This window comes from Amphiura filiformis, chromosome 16, assembly GCF_039555335.1.
Source record: "Amphiura filiformis chromosome 16, Afil_fr2py, whole genome shotgun sequence".
In the NCBI taxonomy this organism is placed as follows: Eukaryota; Metazoa; Echinodermata; class Ophiuroidea; order Amphilepidida; family Amphiuridae; genus Amphiura; species Amphiura filiformis.
Window position 1 is genome coordinate 3,750,408 of NC_092643.1, and position 17,866 is coordinate 3,768,273.

General features: G+C 41.3%; 1 protein-coding gene across 1 annotated transcript in view; it reads left to right on the top strand.

The window, feature by feature from the left end:
• Window positions 1–415: 415 nt before the first annotated feature.
• Window positions 416–17,866, top strand: part of LOC140136455 (uncharacterized) — a 252,714-nt gene continuing 235,263 nt past the window's right edge. Inside the window, exons 1-2 of the mRNA XM_072158177.1 lie at window positions 416–491; window positions 912–1,163. Of these exons, the coding sequence (XP_072014278.1) occupies window positions 416–491; window positions 912–1,163 (328 nt within the window). The remainder of the gene's footprint in view (window positions 492–911; window positions 1,164–17,866) is intronic.

The window sequence follows — 17,866 nt, forward strand, 5'->3', positions numbered from 1 at the left end:
AAATTATACACATACTAGGTACAAGAAATTTAAATAACATATGATAATTACATTTACAATGTGCTACATAAAAGAGATATTATTGCAAGTTAGTATATATGTTCTTGAAGACATTTGCATTGACAGGAAGGGGATTTTTGATGTTTCATTATTGCTATCCTGAAATTTGTTTTCTCATTACTATCCTGAAATTTGACGCTCCAAGTCGATGTATTTCCGGAGAAATCATGAATCACAGCGGTTTTTACAGGTTACCAGTTTGTAAATACTAAAACTTCGTCGGACGGAATTAATTGCGAATCATCAGTCTCCTCAACAGCTACTTTGGTTTCGCGTCATACACATTCTGTGAAAAAAGCGAACCACACTAACTGCTGAGGAGACGGTACGCCGTATATAGTTATACAATTCCAAAATGGACGAGGTGGGCGATTTAGCTCAATCGATTAGCGCGTTGTGTATTACCCGAGAGATACCCGGTTCAAAATCCGGTATTGGAAGTTTTTTTCCTCTCCATTTTTAACCCAAACTTTTTTATATTCATTTGAAATGTACATATTGCAAGGGGAAATATATTTTGTTTCCTTTTTTTCTGAAACGGAACGAAAAAAACAAATATTTTCCGTTCAATACGGGCCGGGCATTTTACAGCATTGTCGTCATACGAACGGGAATTGTTGTTGTTACTTGCCTGCCCATAATGCAATTCACGTATACCAAGGTATTGGATTGCAAATTTGGCTATTTATTCACATTTACGCTGAAAATGCTCTCGTTTTCTCACAAAGCAGCATAAAGGGGCAATATTTGATATTATTATGTAATTTTTAAGACAATCCATATCCAAAACCAATAGGGTTACCCCCCTTTAAATTCTTTTTGATCTCTATTCGTTCCTTTGTATTTAACAGATGTGGTACCACCACAAGCAACATGTCCAGCTGGCATAACAGTGACTGTACCTTGGGGCGCTGGAGGTATTACAGTTACGTGGACCGAACCTCAAGCATTTGATGATTCTGGTGTTCCTCCCATATTAGTTAGTAGATCACACACACCAGGACAATTCTTTATTGCTGGCCGAAGTACAACTGTGACTTATACCTGGAGAGATGGTGCAGACAATGAAGGCAGCTGCTCATTCAGCATTTTAGTTACTGAAAGTAAGGACAATTAATTATCATGCAGTTTTGAATGTTGAGGACCTAACTTTATATGTCATGTAAGAGATGACACACTTCCCGATGTCAGAAAATACGGCATGTGTTTTTGTTAAGAAAAATAATTGACGATACTTTTTTGTCAAAATCCTAATGTCATAAATAGTAAAAAGGCAAATATTCGCATTTCAGTGTTATTGTATGCTCTACTAGAACAGTGAACCCCAAATATTTTTCTTAAGATCTATTTCAGTAAAAGTGTTCCATATGCTCCTTTGTAGCCAATTATTAAAATTCAGAAGAAATAATGAATCAAATTAAGGTTAGACAAAGAAACGCATAAAAGATATAAAACCAAGTTTTCTCAGCAATCAAATATCGCAGTGAGAGAAATCTTGGTGCGTTGGATGTAGCTTTACATTATTTTTTGTGTGTTTATACAACTTTTTTAGAATCCGTCTGAAAATCCTTCGTTTATACCCTTTTTACGCACCATGTTCACAAGATCAAAAACGCGTTCTATGTTTTTATTTTTTTCAAATGTGCGCCCGGTATAAAACCACGTCGAGTGATTGTTTTCTCCTTTGTATCGATCAAATCGATCAAAGAAATAATGTTGCCATTTAAGAGAACCAAATGCAGTACCGATTACATTTTATAAGCCCGTTTTGGGAGAACATTTTCGAGAATCTTGCACGACAAAAAAACATTTTTGTTACATTCTCGATATTTTGACTGTGGAACGGTAATTTTGACATCTAACTACCTACATTATGTCTTAACTGTCTGTCAATCGATCTACCATTTGATTTGCACTCCAAATTGAAGCTACTTTTGCAAAAAACGAGGTTTTGTGCCATTGATCCGTCCGACATTGCAGAGGCAATGCGCTTGTTTTAACAGCCTGTTATATGCTCTATTGCATATATAATCAGTTTGAGCCCAACAATTTTTGCAAGGCCCTCCGTGGCGTAATAGATTAGCACGACGGACTCAAACTCGCCTATGTAATAGTTTAGAGCTGGATAACTTGGGTACGGGTTCGAGTCCCTGTGTGGTCCAATTCCATTATTTTCTCTTTTTTTTCTTCTCACTTGCCCGGTGTTTTTTTTCATTATATATTTAGGAATTTGTAGGCCTATACTAGTCTATATATGTGACCGTCCACGGCGAATGAGCCGTAAATTCCTCCCCCGGCCAATTTTGTTTTATTTCGTGTTTAAAAAATAAACATCATAAACTTTAAAATGGTATATCATTTGACTTCAAACGATATCCAATAGCGGGGTTATGGTTTGTTAAACTTTGCTCCTTCAACTAAATTATAGCTTTTTACGTTTTTACATGTGTCTCTTTTTCCACATTGTTGGCAATAAATATCAAACAGTCATAATTGGCGGTCATTTCAAATCATTCCCAAGTCAACGAGGTTTAAGAAAGTTCTCTCATTGTTAATTGTTGGTTATGCATACCTGTACAAAATACAATGCCTGGTAACCCACCACTGGAACAGGATTTAGCAATATAAGCAAACAAAGACCAAAGCTATTAAAAGTCCTATAGCCATCTAAGGTAGAAGCTTATTATCCACTTCAACAATAGAATTATTGATTAGTTTTTGACTAACGAAATGAGACGGATGTCGGGCCAGCTTAAGTTACCGATGAAAATGACCTTCGTACACATTTTACACCGTAACTCAGAACACAATTTAGGGAATTTACGGCTCATTTGTGCTGCCGGGTCACATATAGGCCTATGAATATTTTTCACAAATTAGATTTACAAAATATTGGTTGTTGGTTTTGTTATTGTTGGAGGAGGGTCCCAAATTTACAAAAAGTTGGCGTCAATAAAACTAAGACCCCACTATTTCGGCAACAAACATTTTATAATCACCCCAACCGATACACCTTACCCCCTAAACAGGCTAAAATTTTAAATCAGTCTATTTGAATATAATAAATACACTATCTGTGGTCATCTTGTGACACTTTGGTCATCAAAACTTTTATGACACCCGTAACACCCCCCCAATCAGCCCCCTATCATCGTCGCCCTCCTCTCTATCCGTGCAACATAGAATGACTCAAGAGCCACGGTTTCATAGGTTCGTGGTCCTGGTGCATGTGGATTGATATACTAACTACGTTTGAGTTCATTCTTTTCTGCATGACTGGCTGTTTCTATTATTAACTTACGCCCCTCTGGAATCAAGCCTTGAAAAATCCATTGTATAACCTTAAAAGTAATATTTCAGCATTAGTTTTGAATATAATACTTGTGAATTTAGTGACTGTAATTGTAAAAAGCATGTAAAACAAGCCCTTCTAAAACTCAATTTAGTACCTTTTTTCAAAGTTAGGTCGCACTAAGCATGCTAAGTAGTGCCGTAGTTTTCCAATGTCGGGAGTAGAATATTTTATGTACTTTTTGTAAATGTACATATTCATGATGTATGGCCTCATCTTCTTTGTATTATGCTCTATGTGCGTGTTAGAAGACACGTGAACACAAATTACCATTATTTATGAATTACATTTAATTGTTGATAACCTCTTATAAATTATTCATATATTAACAAGCATTAAGGGGTGGGGTATGAACGTTTGGACAGTATTTATTGTGGGGCATTAGAGCACATCAGACATATCGAATTGCATTCTGAATACGAAGAATGTCATTCTGATATCAAATAATTTTGACTTTTGAAATTCGCAATGTAATACACATTTTATGGCAAATCATTAAAAAATGAAAGTTTGTATACCACCCAACGACATCACCAGAACTATTAGTCTAGGAGGCACTGGTTTTACAACTGTCTCTTGGACTGAACCAAGAGCTACTGACAACCAAGAGCTACTGACAAGAGCTACTGACAACTGCTACTGACAAATACTAAGACCTATCTGTGTACCAAATCTGAACCCTGTAGCTACTTTATTTGCTGAGAAACGGCCGGCCCTTTGTTTTAACATTTGGGCCCCTGGGGCCCCAGCCTTGTACATCTGGGGCCAAAATGGGCAATCAGGGCTATCAGTGTACCAACTCAGGGCCCTGGGCTGCTTCATTTGATGAGAAATGGCGTGCTTTGTATTTTTCACATTTGGGCCCCTGGGGCCCGTGACCTTTGACCTCTGGGGCTAAGATGGGCAAAAGGCACTTCTACAGGGTATGGCCCATAAGTGTACTACATATGGGCCCCAGGGCCTTTGTAGTTTTAGCGCTAGCCTTGACAGAATGATGTGTTTGATGAAGGAGGAGAAGGAGATGAAACCACAGGATGGCAATATACCCGTCCATGCTTCGCATGCGGGTATAACTAGAAGGCTATATATTTGTACACAAATACGGCTATACCCGCATGTTATCGGTGTACCCAAACTTACAGTCCTTTTTTTCTTTTGGACTTAAAATAAAGAAATTGTATGTGTAAAAAGTGAAAGTCCAAGTCACAAGCTTTAATTGAATGTAGGTTGCACTGTCGTAGCACTTAAAATAAAGAAATTGTAAAAAGTCCCTCCCAGGGGAGTCGTCTCTTACTCTCCATAGGTTGCTGTTGTCAGTCTCTCTTACTCAGGTAGTATGTAAATTAAATGGAACAGCCATTTCAGAGGGAGTATGTAAATTAAACGGAACAGCCTTTTTGGGGCCATTTCAGAGGGAGTATGTAAATTAAATAGAACAGCCAATGGGTATGTAATTTAACTGGAACAGCCTTAACGCTTCACTCTGGTATTTCCAATTATGATATAATACGGTCTGTCTGTTTAGTCCTACGTGTGTGGGGTGGATGGGTGCGTGCGTGGGTGTTAGTAACAATATAATTCTCAGGTGCTATCTGTGTACAAATTGCTGAGGACTTAAAATATAGAAATTGTAAAAAGTCGCCCAATTGGGTGGAAAATGTGTAAAAATTGAAAGTCCAAGTCACACGCTTTAATTTAATGCAGGTTGCACTCTCGTAGCACTTAAAATAAAGAACTTGTAAAAAGTCCCCTGCCAGGGGAGTTGTCTCTCCATAGATTGCTGTTGTCAGTCTCTCTTATTCACAGTGAGGCTATGCAATGTGATTAGGGGAAAACTATTCCAGAGGGAGTATGTAAATTAAATGGAACAGCCATTTTAGAGGGAGTATGTAAATTAAACGGAACAGCCTATTTTGGGACCATTTCAGAGGGAGTATGTAAATTAAATAGAACAGCCAATGGGTATGTAATTTAACTGGAACAGCCTTAGCGCTTCACGCTGGTATTTCCAATTATTATATTTTTATAATACGGATATGTCTGTTTAGTCCTTCGTGTGTAGGGTGGGGGGGGGGTATGTGCGTGTTAATAACAATATAATTCTCAGGTGCTACTGTGTACAAATTCTGCTTTATTTGATGAGAAACGGCCGGCCCTTTGTTTTAACATTTGGGGCCATGGGGCCCATAATATTTGACTTATGAGGCCCATGGACATATGTTGAAGTTTAATTCTGTAGTGCTATCAGTAGACTCAAGCTGGGCACTGTAGCTGCTTTATTTACTGAGTAACGGCCGGCCCTATGTTTTAGCGTTTTGGGCCCTGGGGCCCATATAATGTAATATATGGGGCTCACATGTACATATAACAATGTGATTTTCAGGTGCAATCTGTGTACTAACTCTGAGCCCTAAAGCTGCTTTATTTACAGAGTAACGGCCGGCCCTATGTTTTAGCGTTTGGGGCCCTGGGGCCCATATAATGTAATATATGGGGCTCACATGTACATATAACAATGTGATTTTCAGGTGCAATCTGTGTACTAACTCTGAGCCCTAAAGCTGCTTTTATTTACAGAGTAACGGCCGGCCCTATGTTTTAGCGTTTGGGGCCCTGGGGCCCATATAATGTAATATATGAGGCTCACATGTACATATAGCAATGTGATTTTCATGTGCAATCTGTGTACTAACTCTGAGCCCTAAAGCTGCTTTATTTACAGAGTAACGACCGGCCCTATGTTTTAGCGTTTGGGGCCCAGGGGCCCATATTATGTGACATATGGGGTACATATGTACATATGACAATATAATACTGAAAACCTATCTGTGTACCAAATCTGAGCCCTGTAGCTACTTTATTTGCTGAGAAACGGCCGGCCCTTTGTTTTAACATTTGGGCCCCTGGGGCCTCTAGCCTTGTACATCTGGGGCCAAAATGTGCAAAAGGCACATCTACAATTTAGGGCTTATACATGTGCAACATATGAGCCCTAGTGCCCTTGTAGCTTTAGAGCTAGGCTTGTCAATCTGTTGCCCCATATTTTTAACATTTGGGGCCCTGGGGCCCATAATATATAACATATGGGGCTCATGTATACTTGTATTCATAGAGTACCCCTGGGGCTATCAGTGTACCAACTCACGGCCCTGAGGCTGCTTCATCTGATGAGAAACGGCATGGTTTGTGTTTTTACATTTGGGCCCCTGGGGCCCGTGACCTTTGACCTCTGGGGCCAAGATGGGCAAAAGGCACATCTACGGGGTAGGGCCCATAAGTGTACCACATATGGGTCCTGGGGCCCTTGTAGTTTTAGCGCTAGCCTTGACAGAATGATGTGTTTGATGGGAGGAGAAGGAGAAGGAGAACTAGAAGGCTATATATTTGTACACAAATACGGCTATACCCGCATGTTATCGGTGTACCCAAACTTACAGTCCTTATTTGCTGAGGACTTAAAATAAAGAAATTGTAAAAAGTCGCCCAATTGGGCAGAAAATGTGGAAAAAGTGAAAGTCCAAGTCACAAGCTTTAATTGAAAGTAGGTTGCACTGTCGTAGCACTTAAAATAAAGAAATTGCAAAAAAGTCCCCTCTCAGGGGAGTCGTCTCTCTTACTCTCCATAGGTTGCTGTTGTCAGTATCTCTTACTCACAGTGAGGCTATGCAATATGATTAGGGGAAACTATTCCAGAGGGAGTATGTTAATTAAATGGAACAGCCATTTCAGAGGGAACATGTAAATTAAACGGAACAGCCTTTTTGGGGCCATTTCAGAGGGAGTATGTAAATTAAATGGAACAGCCAATGGGTATGTAATTTAAATGGAACAGCCTTAACGCTTCACGCTGGTATTTCCTATTATGATATAATACGATCTGTCTGTTTAGTTCTACGTGTATGGGGTGGATGGGTGTGTGGGTGTTAGTAACAATATACTTCTTATGGGAAAGCTATTCCAGAGGGAGTATGTAAATTAAATGGAACAACCATTTCAGAGGGAGTATGTAAATTAAATGGAACAGCCTATTTTGTGGCCATTTCAGAGGGAGTATGTAAATTAAATGGAACAGCCAATGGGTATGTAATTTAACTGGAACAGCCTTAACGTTGATGTCATCTATATTATAATTACACTATTCTCTGTGGATCTGTTTAGTCCTACGTGTATGGGGTGGGTGTTAGTAACAATATAATTCTCAGGTTCAATCTGTCTACAAACTCTGAGCCCTGCTTTATTTGATGAGAAACAACCGGCCCTTTGTTTTAACATTTGGGGCCCATAGTATTTGATTTATGAGGCTCATGAACATATATTGAAGTATAATTCTCAGGTGCTCTCAGTAGACTCAAGCTGGGCACTGTAGCTGGTTTATTTACTAATGGCCGGCCCTATATTTTAGCGTTTGGGGCCCTGGGGCCCATATTATGTGACACATTGGGCTCATATGTACATATAACAATATAATTCTCAGGTGCAATCTGTGTACAAACTCTGAGCCCTGAAGCTGCTTTATTTGATGAGAAACGGCCGGCCCTTTGTTTTAACATTTGGGGCCCTGGGGCCCATAATATTTGACTTATGGGGCTCATGTACATATGTTGAAGTATAATTTTCAAGTGCTATCAGTTAACTCAAGCTGGGCATCGTAGCTGCTTTATTCACTGAGTAACGGCCGGCCCTATGTTTTAGCGTTTGGGGCCCTGGGGCCCATATTATGTGACATATGGAGGTTATATATACATATGACAATATAATAATAAAGACCTATCTGTGTACCAAATCTGAACCCTGTAGCTACTTTATTTGCTGAGAAACGGCCGGCCCTTTGTTTTAACATTTGGGCCCCTGGGGCCCCTAGCCTTGTAAATCTGGGGCCAAAATGGGCAAAAGGCACATCTACAACTTAAGGCCCATACATATGCCATATATGAGCCCCAGTGATCTTGTACTTGTAGAGCTAGGCTTGTCAATCTGTTGCACCATATTTTAACATTTGGGCCCCTGGGGCCCATAATATATAACATATGGGGCTCTTGGATATTTGTAAATATAGAGTACCCCTAGGGCTATCACTGGACCAACTCAGGGCCCTGAGGCTGCTTCATTTGATGAGAAACGGCGTGCTTTGTATTTTCACATTTGGGCCCCTGGGGCCCGTGACCTTTGACCTCTGGGGCCAAGATGGGCAAAAGGCACTTCCAAGGGGTAGGGCCCATAAGTGTACCACATATGGGCCCTGGGGCCCTTGTAGTTTTAGCGCTAGCCTTGACAGAATGATGTGTTTGATAGGAGAAGGAGGAGGAGGAGAAGGAGATGAAACCACAGAATGGCAATATACCCGTTCATGCTTCGCATGCGGGTATAAGGAGATGGAGAAGAAACCACAGGATGGGAAGATACCCTGCATGCTATTGCATGCGGGTATAACTAGAAGGCTATATATTTGTACACAAATACGGCTATACCCGCATGTTATCGGTGTACCCAAACTTACAGTCCTTCTTTGCTGAGGACTTAAAATAAAGAAATTGTAAAAAGTCGCCCAATTGGGCAGAAAATGTGTAAAAAGTGAAAGTCCAAGTCACAAGTTCTAATTGAATGTAGGTTGCACTGTCGTAGCACTTGAAATAAAGAAATTGTAAAAAGTCCCCTCCCAGGGGAGTCGTCTCTCTTACTCTCCATAGGTTGCTGTTGTCAGTCTCTCTTACTCACAGTGAGGCTATGCAATATGATTAGGGAAACTATTCCAGAGGGAGTATGTAAATTAAATGGAACAGCCATTTCAGAGGGAGTATGTAAATTAAATGGAACAGCCTTTTGGGGCCATTTCAGAGGGAGTATGTAAATTAAATGGAACAGCCAATGGGTATGTAATTTAACTGAACAGCCTTAACGCTTCACGCTGGTATTTCCAATTATGATATAATACGATATGTCTGTTTAGTCCTACGTGGATGGGTGTGTGGGTGTTAGTAACAATATAATTCTCAGGTGCTATCTGTGTACAAATTCTGAGCCCAGAAGCTGCTTTCTTTGATGAGAAACGGCCTGCCCTTGGTTTTAACATTTGGGGCCCTGGGGCCCATAATATTTGACTTATGAGGCCCATGTACATAATTATGTTGAAGTATAATTCTCTAGTGCTATCAGTAGACTCAAGCTGGCCACTGTAGCTACTTTATTTACTGAGTAACGGCCGGCCCTATGTTTTAGCGTTTGGGGCCATGGGACCAATATTATGTGATATATGGGGCGCATATGTACATATAACAATGTAATTCTCAGGTGCAATCTGTGTACAAACTCTGAGCCATAAAGCTGGTTTTTATGATGAGAAACGATCGGCCCTTTGTTTTAACATTTGGGGCCCTGGGGCCCAATATATATGACTTATGGGGCTCATGTACATATATTGAAGTATGATTCTCAAGTGCTATCAGTAGACTCAAGCTGGGCATTGTAGCTGCTTTATTTACTGAGTAACGACCGGCCCTATGTTTTAGCGTTTGGGGCCCTGGGGCCCATATTATGTGACGTATGGGGGTTATATATACATACGACAATATAATACTAAAGACATATCTGTGTACCAAATCTGAACCCTGTAGCTACTTTATTTGCTGAGAAACGGCCGGCCCTTTGTTTTAACATTTGGGCCCCTGGGGCCTCCAGCCTTGTACATCTGGGGCCAACATTGGCAAAAGGCACATCTACAACTTAGGGCCCATACATATGCCACATATGAGCCCTAGTGATCTTGTACTTTTAGAGCTAGGCTTGTCAATCTGTTGCACCATATTTTAACATTTGGGCCCCTGGGGCCCATAATATATAACATATGGGGCTCTTGTATATTTGTAAATATAGAGCACCCCTAGGGCTATCAGTGTACCAACTCATGGCCCTGAGGCTGCTTCATGTGATGAGAAATGGCGTGCTTTGTATTTTCACATTTGGGCCCCTGGGGCCCGTGACCTTTGACCTCTGGGGCCAAGATGGGCAAAAGGCACTTCTATGGGTAGGGCCCATAAGTGTGCCACATATGGGCCCTGGGGCCCTTGTAGTTTTAGCGCTAGCCTTGACAGAATGATGTGTTTGATAGGAGAAGGAGGAGAAGGAGAACTAGAAGGCTATATATTTGTACACAAATACGGCTATACCCGCATGTTATCGGTGTACCCAAACTTACAGTCCTTTTTTGCCGAGGACTTCAAATAAAGAAATTGTATGTGTAAAAAGTGAAAGTCCAAGTCACAAGCTTTAATTTAATGTAGGTTGCACTGTCGTAGCACTTAAAATAAAGAAATTGTAAAAAAGTCCCCTCCCAGGGGAGTCGTCTCTCTTACTCTCCATAGGTTGCTGTTGTCAGTCTTACTCAGGTAGTATGTAAGTTAAATGGAACAGCCATTTCAGAGGGAGTATGTAAATTAAACGGAACAGCCTTTTGGGGGGCCATTTCAGAGGGAGTATGTAAATTAAATGGAACAGCCAATGGGTATGTAATTTAACTGGAACAGCCTTAACGCTTCACGCTGGTATTTCCAATTATGATATAATACGATCTGTCTGTTTAGTAATACGTGTGTGGGGTGGATGGGTGCGTGCGTGGGTGTTAGTAACAATATAATTCTCAGGTGCTATCTGTGTACAAATTGCTGAGGACTTAAAATATAGAAATTGTAAAAAGTCGCCCAATTGGGTGGAAAATGTGTAAAAATTGAAAGTCCAAGTCACAAGCTTTAATTTAATACAGGTTGCACTCTCGTAGCACTTAAAATAAAGAACTTGTAAAAAGTCCCCTGCCAGGGGAGTTGTCTCTCCATAGATTGCTGTTGTCAGTCTCTCTTATTCACAGTGAGGCTATGCAATGTGATTAGGGGAAAACTATTCCAGAGGGAGTATGTAAATTAAATGGAACAGCCATTTTAGAGGGAGTATGTAAATTAAACGGAACAGCCTATTTTGGGACCATTTCAGAGGGAGTATGTAAATTAAATAGAACAGCCAATATGTATGTAATTTAACTGGAACAGTCTTAACGCTTCACGCTGGTATTTCCAATTATTATATTAATAATTATAATACGGATATGTCTGTTTAGTCCTACGTGTGTAGGGTGGGGAGGGGGTATGTGGGTGTTAATAACAATATAATTCTCAGGTGCTACTGTGTACAAATTCTGAGCCCGGAAGCTGCTTTATTTGATGAGAAACGGCCGGCCCTTTGTTTTAACATTTGGGGCCATGGGGCCCATAATATTTGACTTATGAGGCCCATGGACATATATGTTGAAGTTTAATTATCTAGTGCTATCAGTAGACTCAAGCTGGGCACTGTAGCTGCTTTATTTACTGAGTAACGGCCGGCCCTATGTTTTAGCGTTTGGGGCCCAGGGGCCCATATTATGTGACATATGGGGTACATATATACATATGACAATATAATACTGAAAACCTATCTGTGTACCAAATCTGAGCCCTGTAGCTACTTTATTTGCTGAGAAACGACCGGCCCTTTGTTTTAACATTTGGGCCCCATGGGGCCTCTAGCCTTGTACATCTGGGGCCAAAATGGGCAAAAGGCACATCTACAATTTAGGGCTTATACATGTGCAACATATGAGCCCTAGTGCCCTTGTAGCTTTAGAGCTAGGCCTGTCAATCTGTTGCCCCATATTTTTAACATTTGGGGCCCTGGGGCCCATAATATATAACATATGGGGCTCATGTATACTTGTATTTATAGAGTACCCTTGGGACTATCAGTGTACCAACTTATGGCCCTGAGGCTGCTTCATCTGATGAGAATCGGCATGGTTTGTGTTTTTACATTTGGGCCCCTGGGGCCCGTGACCTTTGACCTCTGTGGCCGAGATGGGTAAAAGGCACATCTACGGGGTAGGGCCCATAAGTGTACCACATATGGGCCGTGGGGCCCTTGTAGTTTTAGCGCTAGCCTTGACAGAATGATGTGTTTGATAGGAGAAGAAGGAGGAGGAGGAGGAGGAGGAGGAGGAGAAGAAACCACAGGATGGGAAGATACCCTGCATGCGCTGCATGCGGGTATAACTAGAAGGCTATATATTTGTACACAAATACGGCTATACCCGCATGTTATCAGTGTACCCAAACTTACAGTCCTTATTTGCTGAGGACTTAAAATAAAGAAATTGTAAAAAGTCGCCCAATTGGCCAGAAAATGTGTAAAAAGTGAAAGTCCAAGTCCTTTAATTGAATGTAGGTTGCACTGTCGTAGCACTTAAAATAAAGAAAGTGTAAAGTCCCCTCCCAGGGGAGTCGTCTCTCTTACTCTCCATAGGTTGCTGTTGTCAGTCTCTCTTACTCACAGTGAGGCTATGCAATATGATTAGGGGGAAACTATTCCAGAGGGAGTATGTAAATTAAATGGAACAGCCATTTCAGAGGGAGTATGTAAATTAAACGAAACAGCCTATTTTGGGCCATTTCAGAGGGAGTATGTAAATTAAATGGAACAGCCAATGGGTATGTAATTTAACTGGAACAGCCATAACGCTCACGCTGGTATTTCATATTATGATATAATACGATCTGTCTGTTTAGTCCTACGTGTATGGGGTTGAGGGGTGTGTGGGTGTTAGTAACAATATACTTCTCATGTGCTATCTGTGTACAAATTCTGAGCCCGGAAGCGGCTTTCTTTGATGAGAAACGGCCCGCCCTTTGTTTAAACATTTGGGGCCCTGGGGCCCATAATATTTGACTTATGAGGCCCATGTACATAATTATGTTGAAGTATAATTCTCTAGTGCTATCAGTAAACTCAAGCTGGCCACTGTAGCTACTTTATTTACTGAGTAACGGCCGGCCCTATGTTTTAGCGTTTGGGGCCCTGGGGCCAATATTATGTGATATATGGGGCTCATATGTACATATAACAATGTAATTATCAGGTGCAATCTGTGTACAAACTCTGAGCCACAAAGCTGCTTTATATGATGAGAAACGGCCGGCCCTTTGTTTTAACATTTGGGGCCCTGGGGCCCAATATATATGACTTATGGGGCTCATGTACATATGTTGAAGTATGATTCTCAAGTGCTATCAGTAGACTCAAGCTGGGCATTGTAGCTGCTTTATTTACTGAGTAACGTCCGGCCCTATGTTTTAGCGTTTGGGGCCCTGGGGCCCATATTATGTGACATATGGGAGTTATATAAACATATGACAATATAATACTAAAGACCTATCTGTGTACCAAATCTGAACCCTGTAGCTACTTTATTTGCTGAGAAACGGCCGGCCCTTTGTTTTAACATTTGGGCCCCTGGGGCCCCTAGCCTTGTACATCTGGGGCCAAAATGGGCAAAAGGCACATCTACAACTTAGGGCACTTACATATGCAACTTATGAGCCCTAGTGATCTTGCACATTTAGAGCTAGGCTTGTCAATCTGTTGCACCATATTTTAACATTTGGGCCCTTGGGGCCCACAATATATAACATATGGGGCTCTTGTATATTTGGAAATATAGAGTACCCCTAGGGCTATCAGTGTACCAACTCAGGGCCCTGAGGCTGCTTCATTTGATGAGAAACGGCGTGCTTTGTATTTTCACATTTGGGCCCCTGGGGCCCGTGACCTTTGACCTCTGGGGCCAAGATGGGCAAAAGGCACTTCTACGGGGTAGGACCCATAAGTGTACCACATATGGGCCCCAGGGCCTTTGTAGCTTTAGCGCTAGCCTTGACAGAATGATGTGTTTGATGGAGGAGAAGGAGGAGAAGAAGAACTAGAAGGCTATATATTTGTACACAAATACGGCTATACCCGCATGTTATCGGTGTACCCAAACTTACAGTCCTTATTTGCTGAGGACTTAAAATAAAGAAACTGTAAAAAGTCGCCGAATTGGGCAGAAAATGTGTAAAAAGTGAAAGTACAAGTCACAAGCTTTAATTGAATGTAGGTTGCACTGTCGTAGCACTTAAAATAAAGAAATTGTAAAAGTCCCTCCCAGGGAGTCGTCTCTCTAATTACTCTCCATAGGTTGCTGTTGTCAGTCTCTCTTACTCACAGTGAGGCTATGCAATATGATTGGGGGAAACTATTCCAGAGGGAGTATGTAAATTAAATGGAACAGCCATTTCAGAGGGAGTATGTAAATTAAACGGAACAGCCTTTTTTGTGGTCATTTCAGAGGGAGTATGTAAATTAAATGGAACAGCCAATGGGTATGTAATTTAACTGGAACAGCCTCAGCGTTGATGTCATCTATATATTAATTACGCTATTCTCTGTGGATCTGTTTAGTCCTACGTGTATGGGGTGGGTGTTAGTAACAATATAATTCTCAGGTGCAATCTGTGTACAAACTCTGAGCCCTGAAGCTGCTTAATTTGATGAGAAACGACCGGCCCTTTGTTTAAACATTTGGGGCCCTGGGGCCCATAGTATTTGACTTATGAGGCTCATGAACATATATTGAAGTATAATTCTCTGGTGCTCTCAGTAGACTCAAGCTGGGTACTGTAGCTGCTTTATTTACTGAGTAACGGCCGGCCCTATGTTTTAGCGTTTGGGGCCCTGGGGCCCATATTATGTGACATATGGGGCTCATATGTACATATAACAATGTAATTCTCAGGTGCAATCTGTGTACAAACTCTGAGCCCTGAAGCTGCTTTATTTGAAGAGAAACGGCCGGCCCTTTGTTTTAACATTTGGGGCCCTGGGCCCATAATATTTGACTTATGGGGCTCATTTACATATGTTGAAGCATAATTCTCAAGTGTTATCAGTACACTCAAGCTGGGCATTGTAGCTGCTTTATTTACTGAGTAACGGCCGGCCCTATGTTTTAGCATTTGGGCCCTGGGGCCCATATTATGTGACATATTGGGGTTATATATACATATGACAATATAATACTAAAGACCTATCTGTGTACCAAATCTGAACCCCGTAGCTACCTTATTTGCTGAGAAACGGCCGGCCCTTTGTTTTAACATTTGGGCTCCTGGGGCCCCTAGCCTTGTACATCTGGGGCCAAAATAGGCAAAAGGCACATCTACAATTTAGGGCTCATACATGTGCCACATATGAGCCCTAGTGCCCTTGTAGCTTTAGAGCTAGCCTTGTCAATATGTTGCTCCTTATTTTTAACATTTGGGGCCCTGGGCCCATAATATGTAACATATGGGGCTCATGTATACTTGTATTTATAGAGTACCCATGGGGCTATCAGTGTACCAACTCAGGGCCCTGAGGCTGCTTCATCTGATAAGAAACGGCATGATTTGTGTTTTTACCTTTCGACCCCTGGGGCCCGTGACCTTTGACCTCTGGGGCCGAGATGGGCAAAAGGCACTTCTACGGGGTAAGGCCCATAAGTGTACCACATATGGGCCCTGGGGCCCTTGTAGTTTTAGCGCTAGCCTTGACAGAATGATGTGTTTGATGGAAGGAAAAGGAGAAGGAGGAGGAGGAGAAGAAACCACAGGATGGGAAGATACCCTGCATGCTATTGCATGCGGGTATAAGGAGAAGAAACCACAGGATAACAATATACCCGTCCATGCTTCGCATGCGGGTATAACTAGAAGGCTATATATTTGTACACAAATACGGCTATACCCACATGTTATCGGTGTACCCAAACTTACAGTCCTTTTTTTGCTGAGGACTTAAAATAAAGAAATTGTATGTGTAAAAAGTGAAAGTCCAAGTCACAAGCTTTGATTGAATGTAGGTTGCACTGTCGTAGCACTTAAAATAAAGAAATTGTAAAAAGTCCACTCATAGGGAAGTCGTCTCTCTTACTCTCCATAGGTTGCTGTTGTCAGTCTATCTTACTCAGGTAGTATGTAAATTAAATGGAACAGCCATTTCAGAGGGAGTATGTAAATTAAACGGAACAGCCTTTTTGGGGCCATTTCAGAGGGAGTATGTAAATTAAATAGAACAGCCAACGGATATGTAATTTAACTGGAACAGCCTTAACGCTTCACGCTGGTATTTCCAATTATGATATAATACGGTCTGTCTGTTTAGTCCTACGTGTGTGGGGTGGATGGGTGCGTGCGTGGGTGTTAGTAACAATATAATTCTCAGGTGCTATCTGTGTACAAATTGCTGAGGACTTAAAATATAGAAATTGTAAAAGTCGCCCAATTGGGTGGAAAATGTGTAAAAATTGAAAGTCCAAGTCACAAGCTTTAATTTAATGCAGGTTGCACTCTCGTAGCACTTAAAATAAAGAACTTGTAAAAAGTCCCCTGCCAGGGGAGTTGTCTCTCCATAGATTGCTGTTGTCAGTCTCTCTTATTCACAGTGAGGCTATGCAATGTGATTAGGGGAAAACTATTCCAGAGGGAGTATGTAAATTAAATGGAACAGCCATTTCAGAGGGAGTATGTAAAATAAACGGAACAGCCTATTTTGGGACCATTTCTGAGGGAGTATGTAAATTAAATAGAACAGCCAATGGGTATGTAATTTAACTGGAACAGCCTTAACGCTTCACGCTGGTATTTCCAATTATTATATTAATAATTATAATACGGATATGTCTGTTTAGTCCTACGTGTGTAGGGTGGGGGGGGGGGGTATGTGCGTGTTAATAACAATATAATTCTCAGGTGCTACTGTGTACAAATTCTGCTTTATTTGATGAGAAACGGCCGGCCCTTTGTTTTAACATTTGGGGCCCTGGGGCCCATAATATTTGACATATGAGGCCCATGGACATATGTTGAAGTTTAATTCTCTAGTGCTATCAGTAGACTGAAGCTGGGCACTGTAGCTGCTTTATTTACTGAGTAACGGCCGGCCCTATGTTTTAGCGTTTTGGGCCCTGGGGCCCATATAATGTAATATATGGGGCTCACATGTACATATAACAATGTGATTTTCAGGTGCAATCTGTGTACTAACTCTGAGCCCTAAAGCTGCTTTATTTACAGAGTAACGGCCGGCCCTATGTTTTAGCGTTTGGGGCCCTGGGGCCCATATAATGTAATATATGGGGCTCACATGTACATATAACAATGTGATTTTCAGGTGCAATCTGTGTACTAACTCTGAGCCCTAAAGCTGCTTTATTTACAGAGTAACGGCCGGCCCTATGTTTTAGCGTTTGGGGCCCTGGGGCCCATATAATGTAATATATGAGGCTCACATGTACATATAGCAATGTGATTTTCATGTGCAATCTGTGTACTAACTCTGAGCCCTAAAGCTGCTTTATTTACAGAGTAACGACCGGCCCTATGTTTTAGTGTTTGGGGCCCAGGGGCCCATATTATGTGACATATGGGGTACATATGTACATATAACAATATAATACTGAAAACCTATCTGTGTACCAAATCTGAGCCCTGTAGCTACTTTATTTGCTGAGAAACGGCCGGCCCTTTGTTTTAACATTTGGGCCCCTGGGGCCTCTAGCCTTGTACATCTGGGGCCAAAATG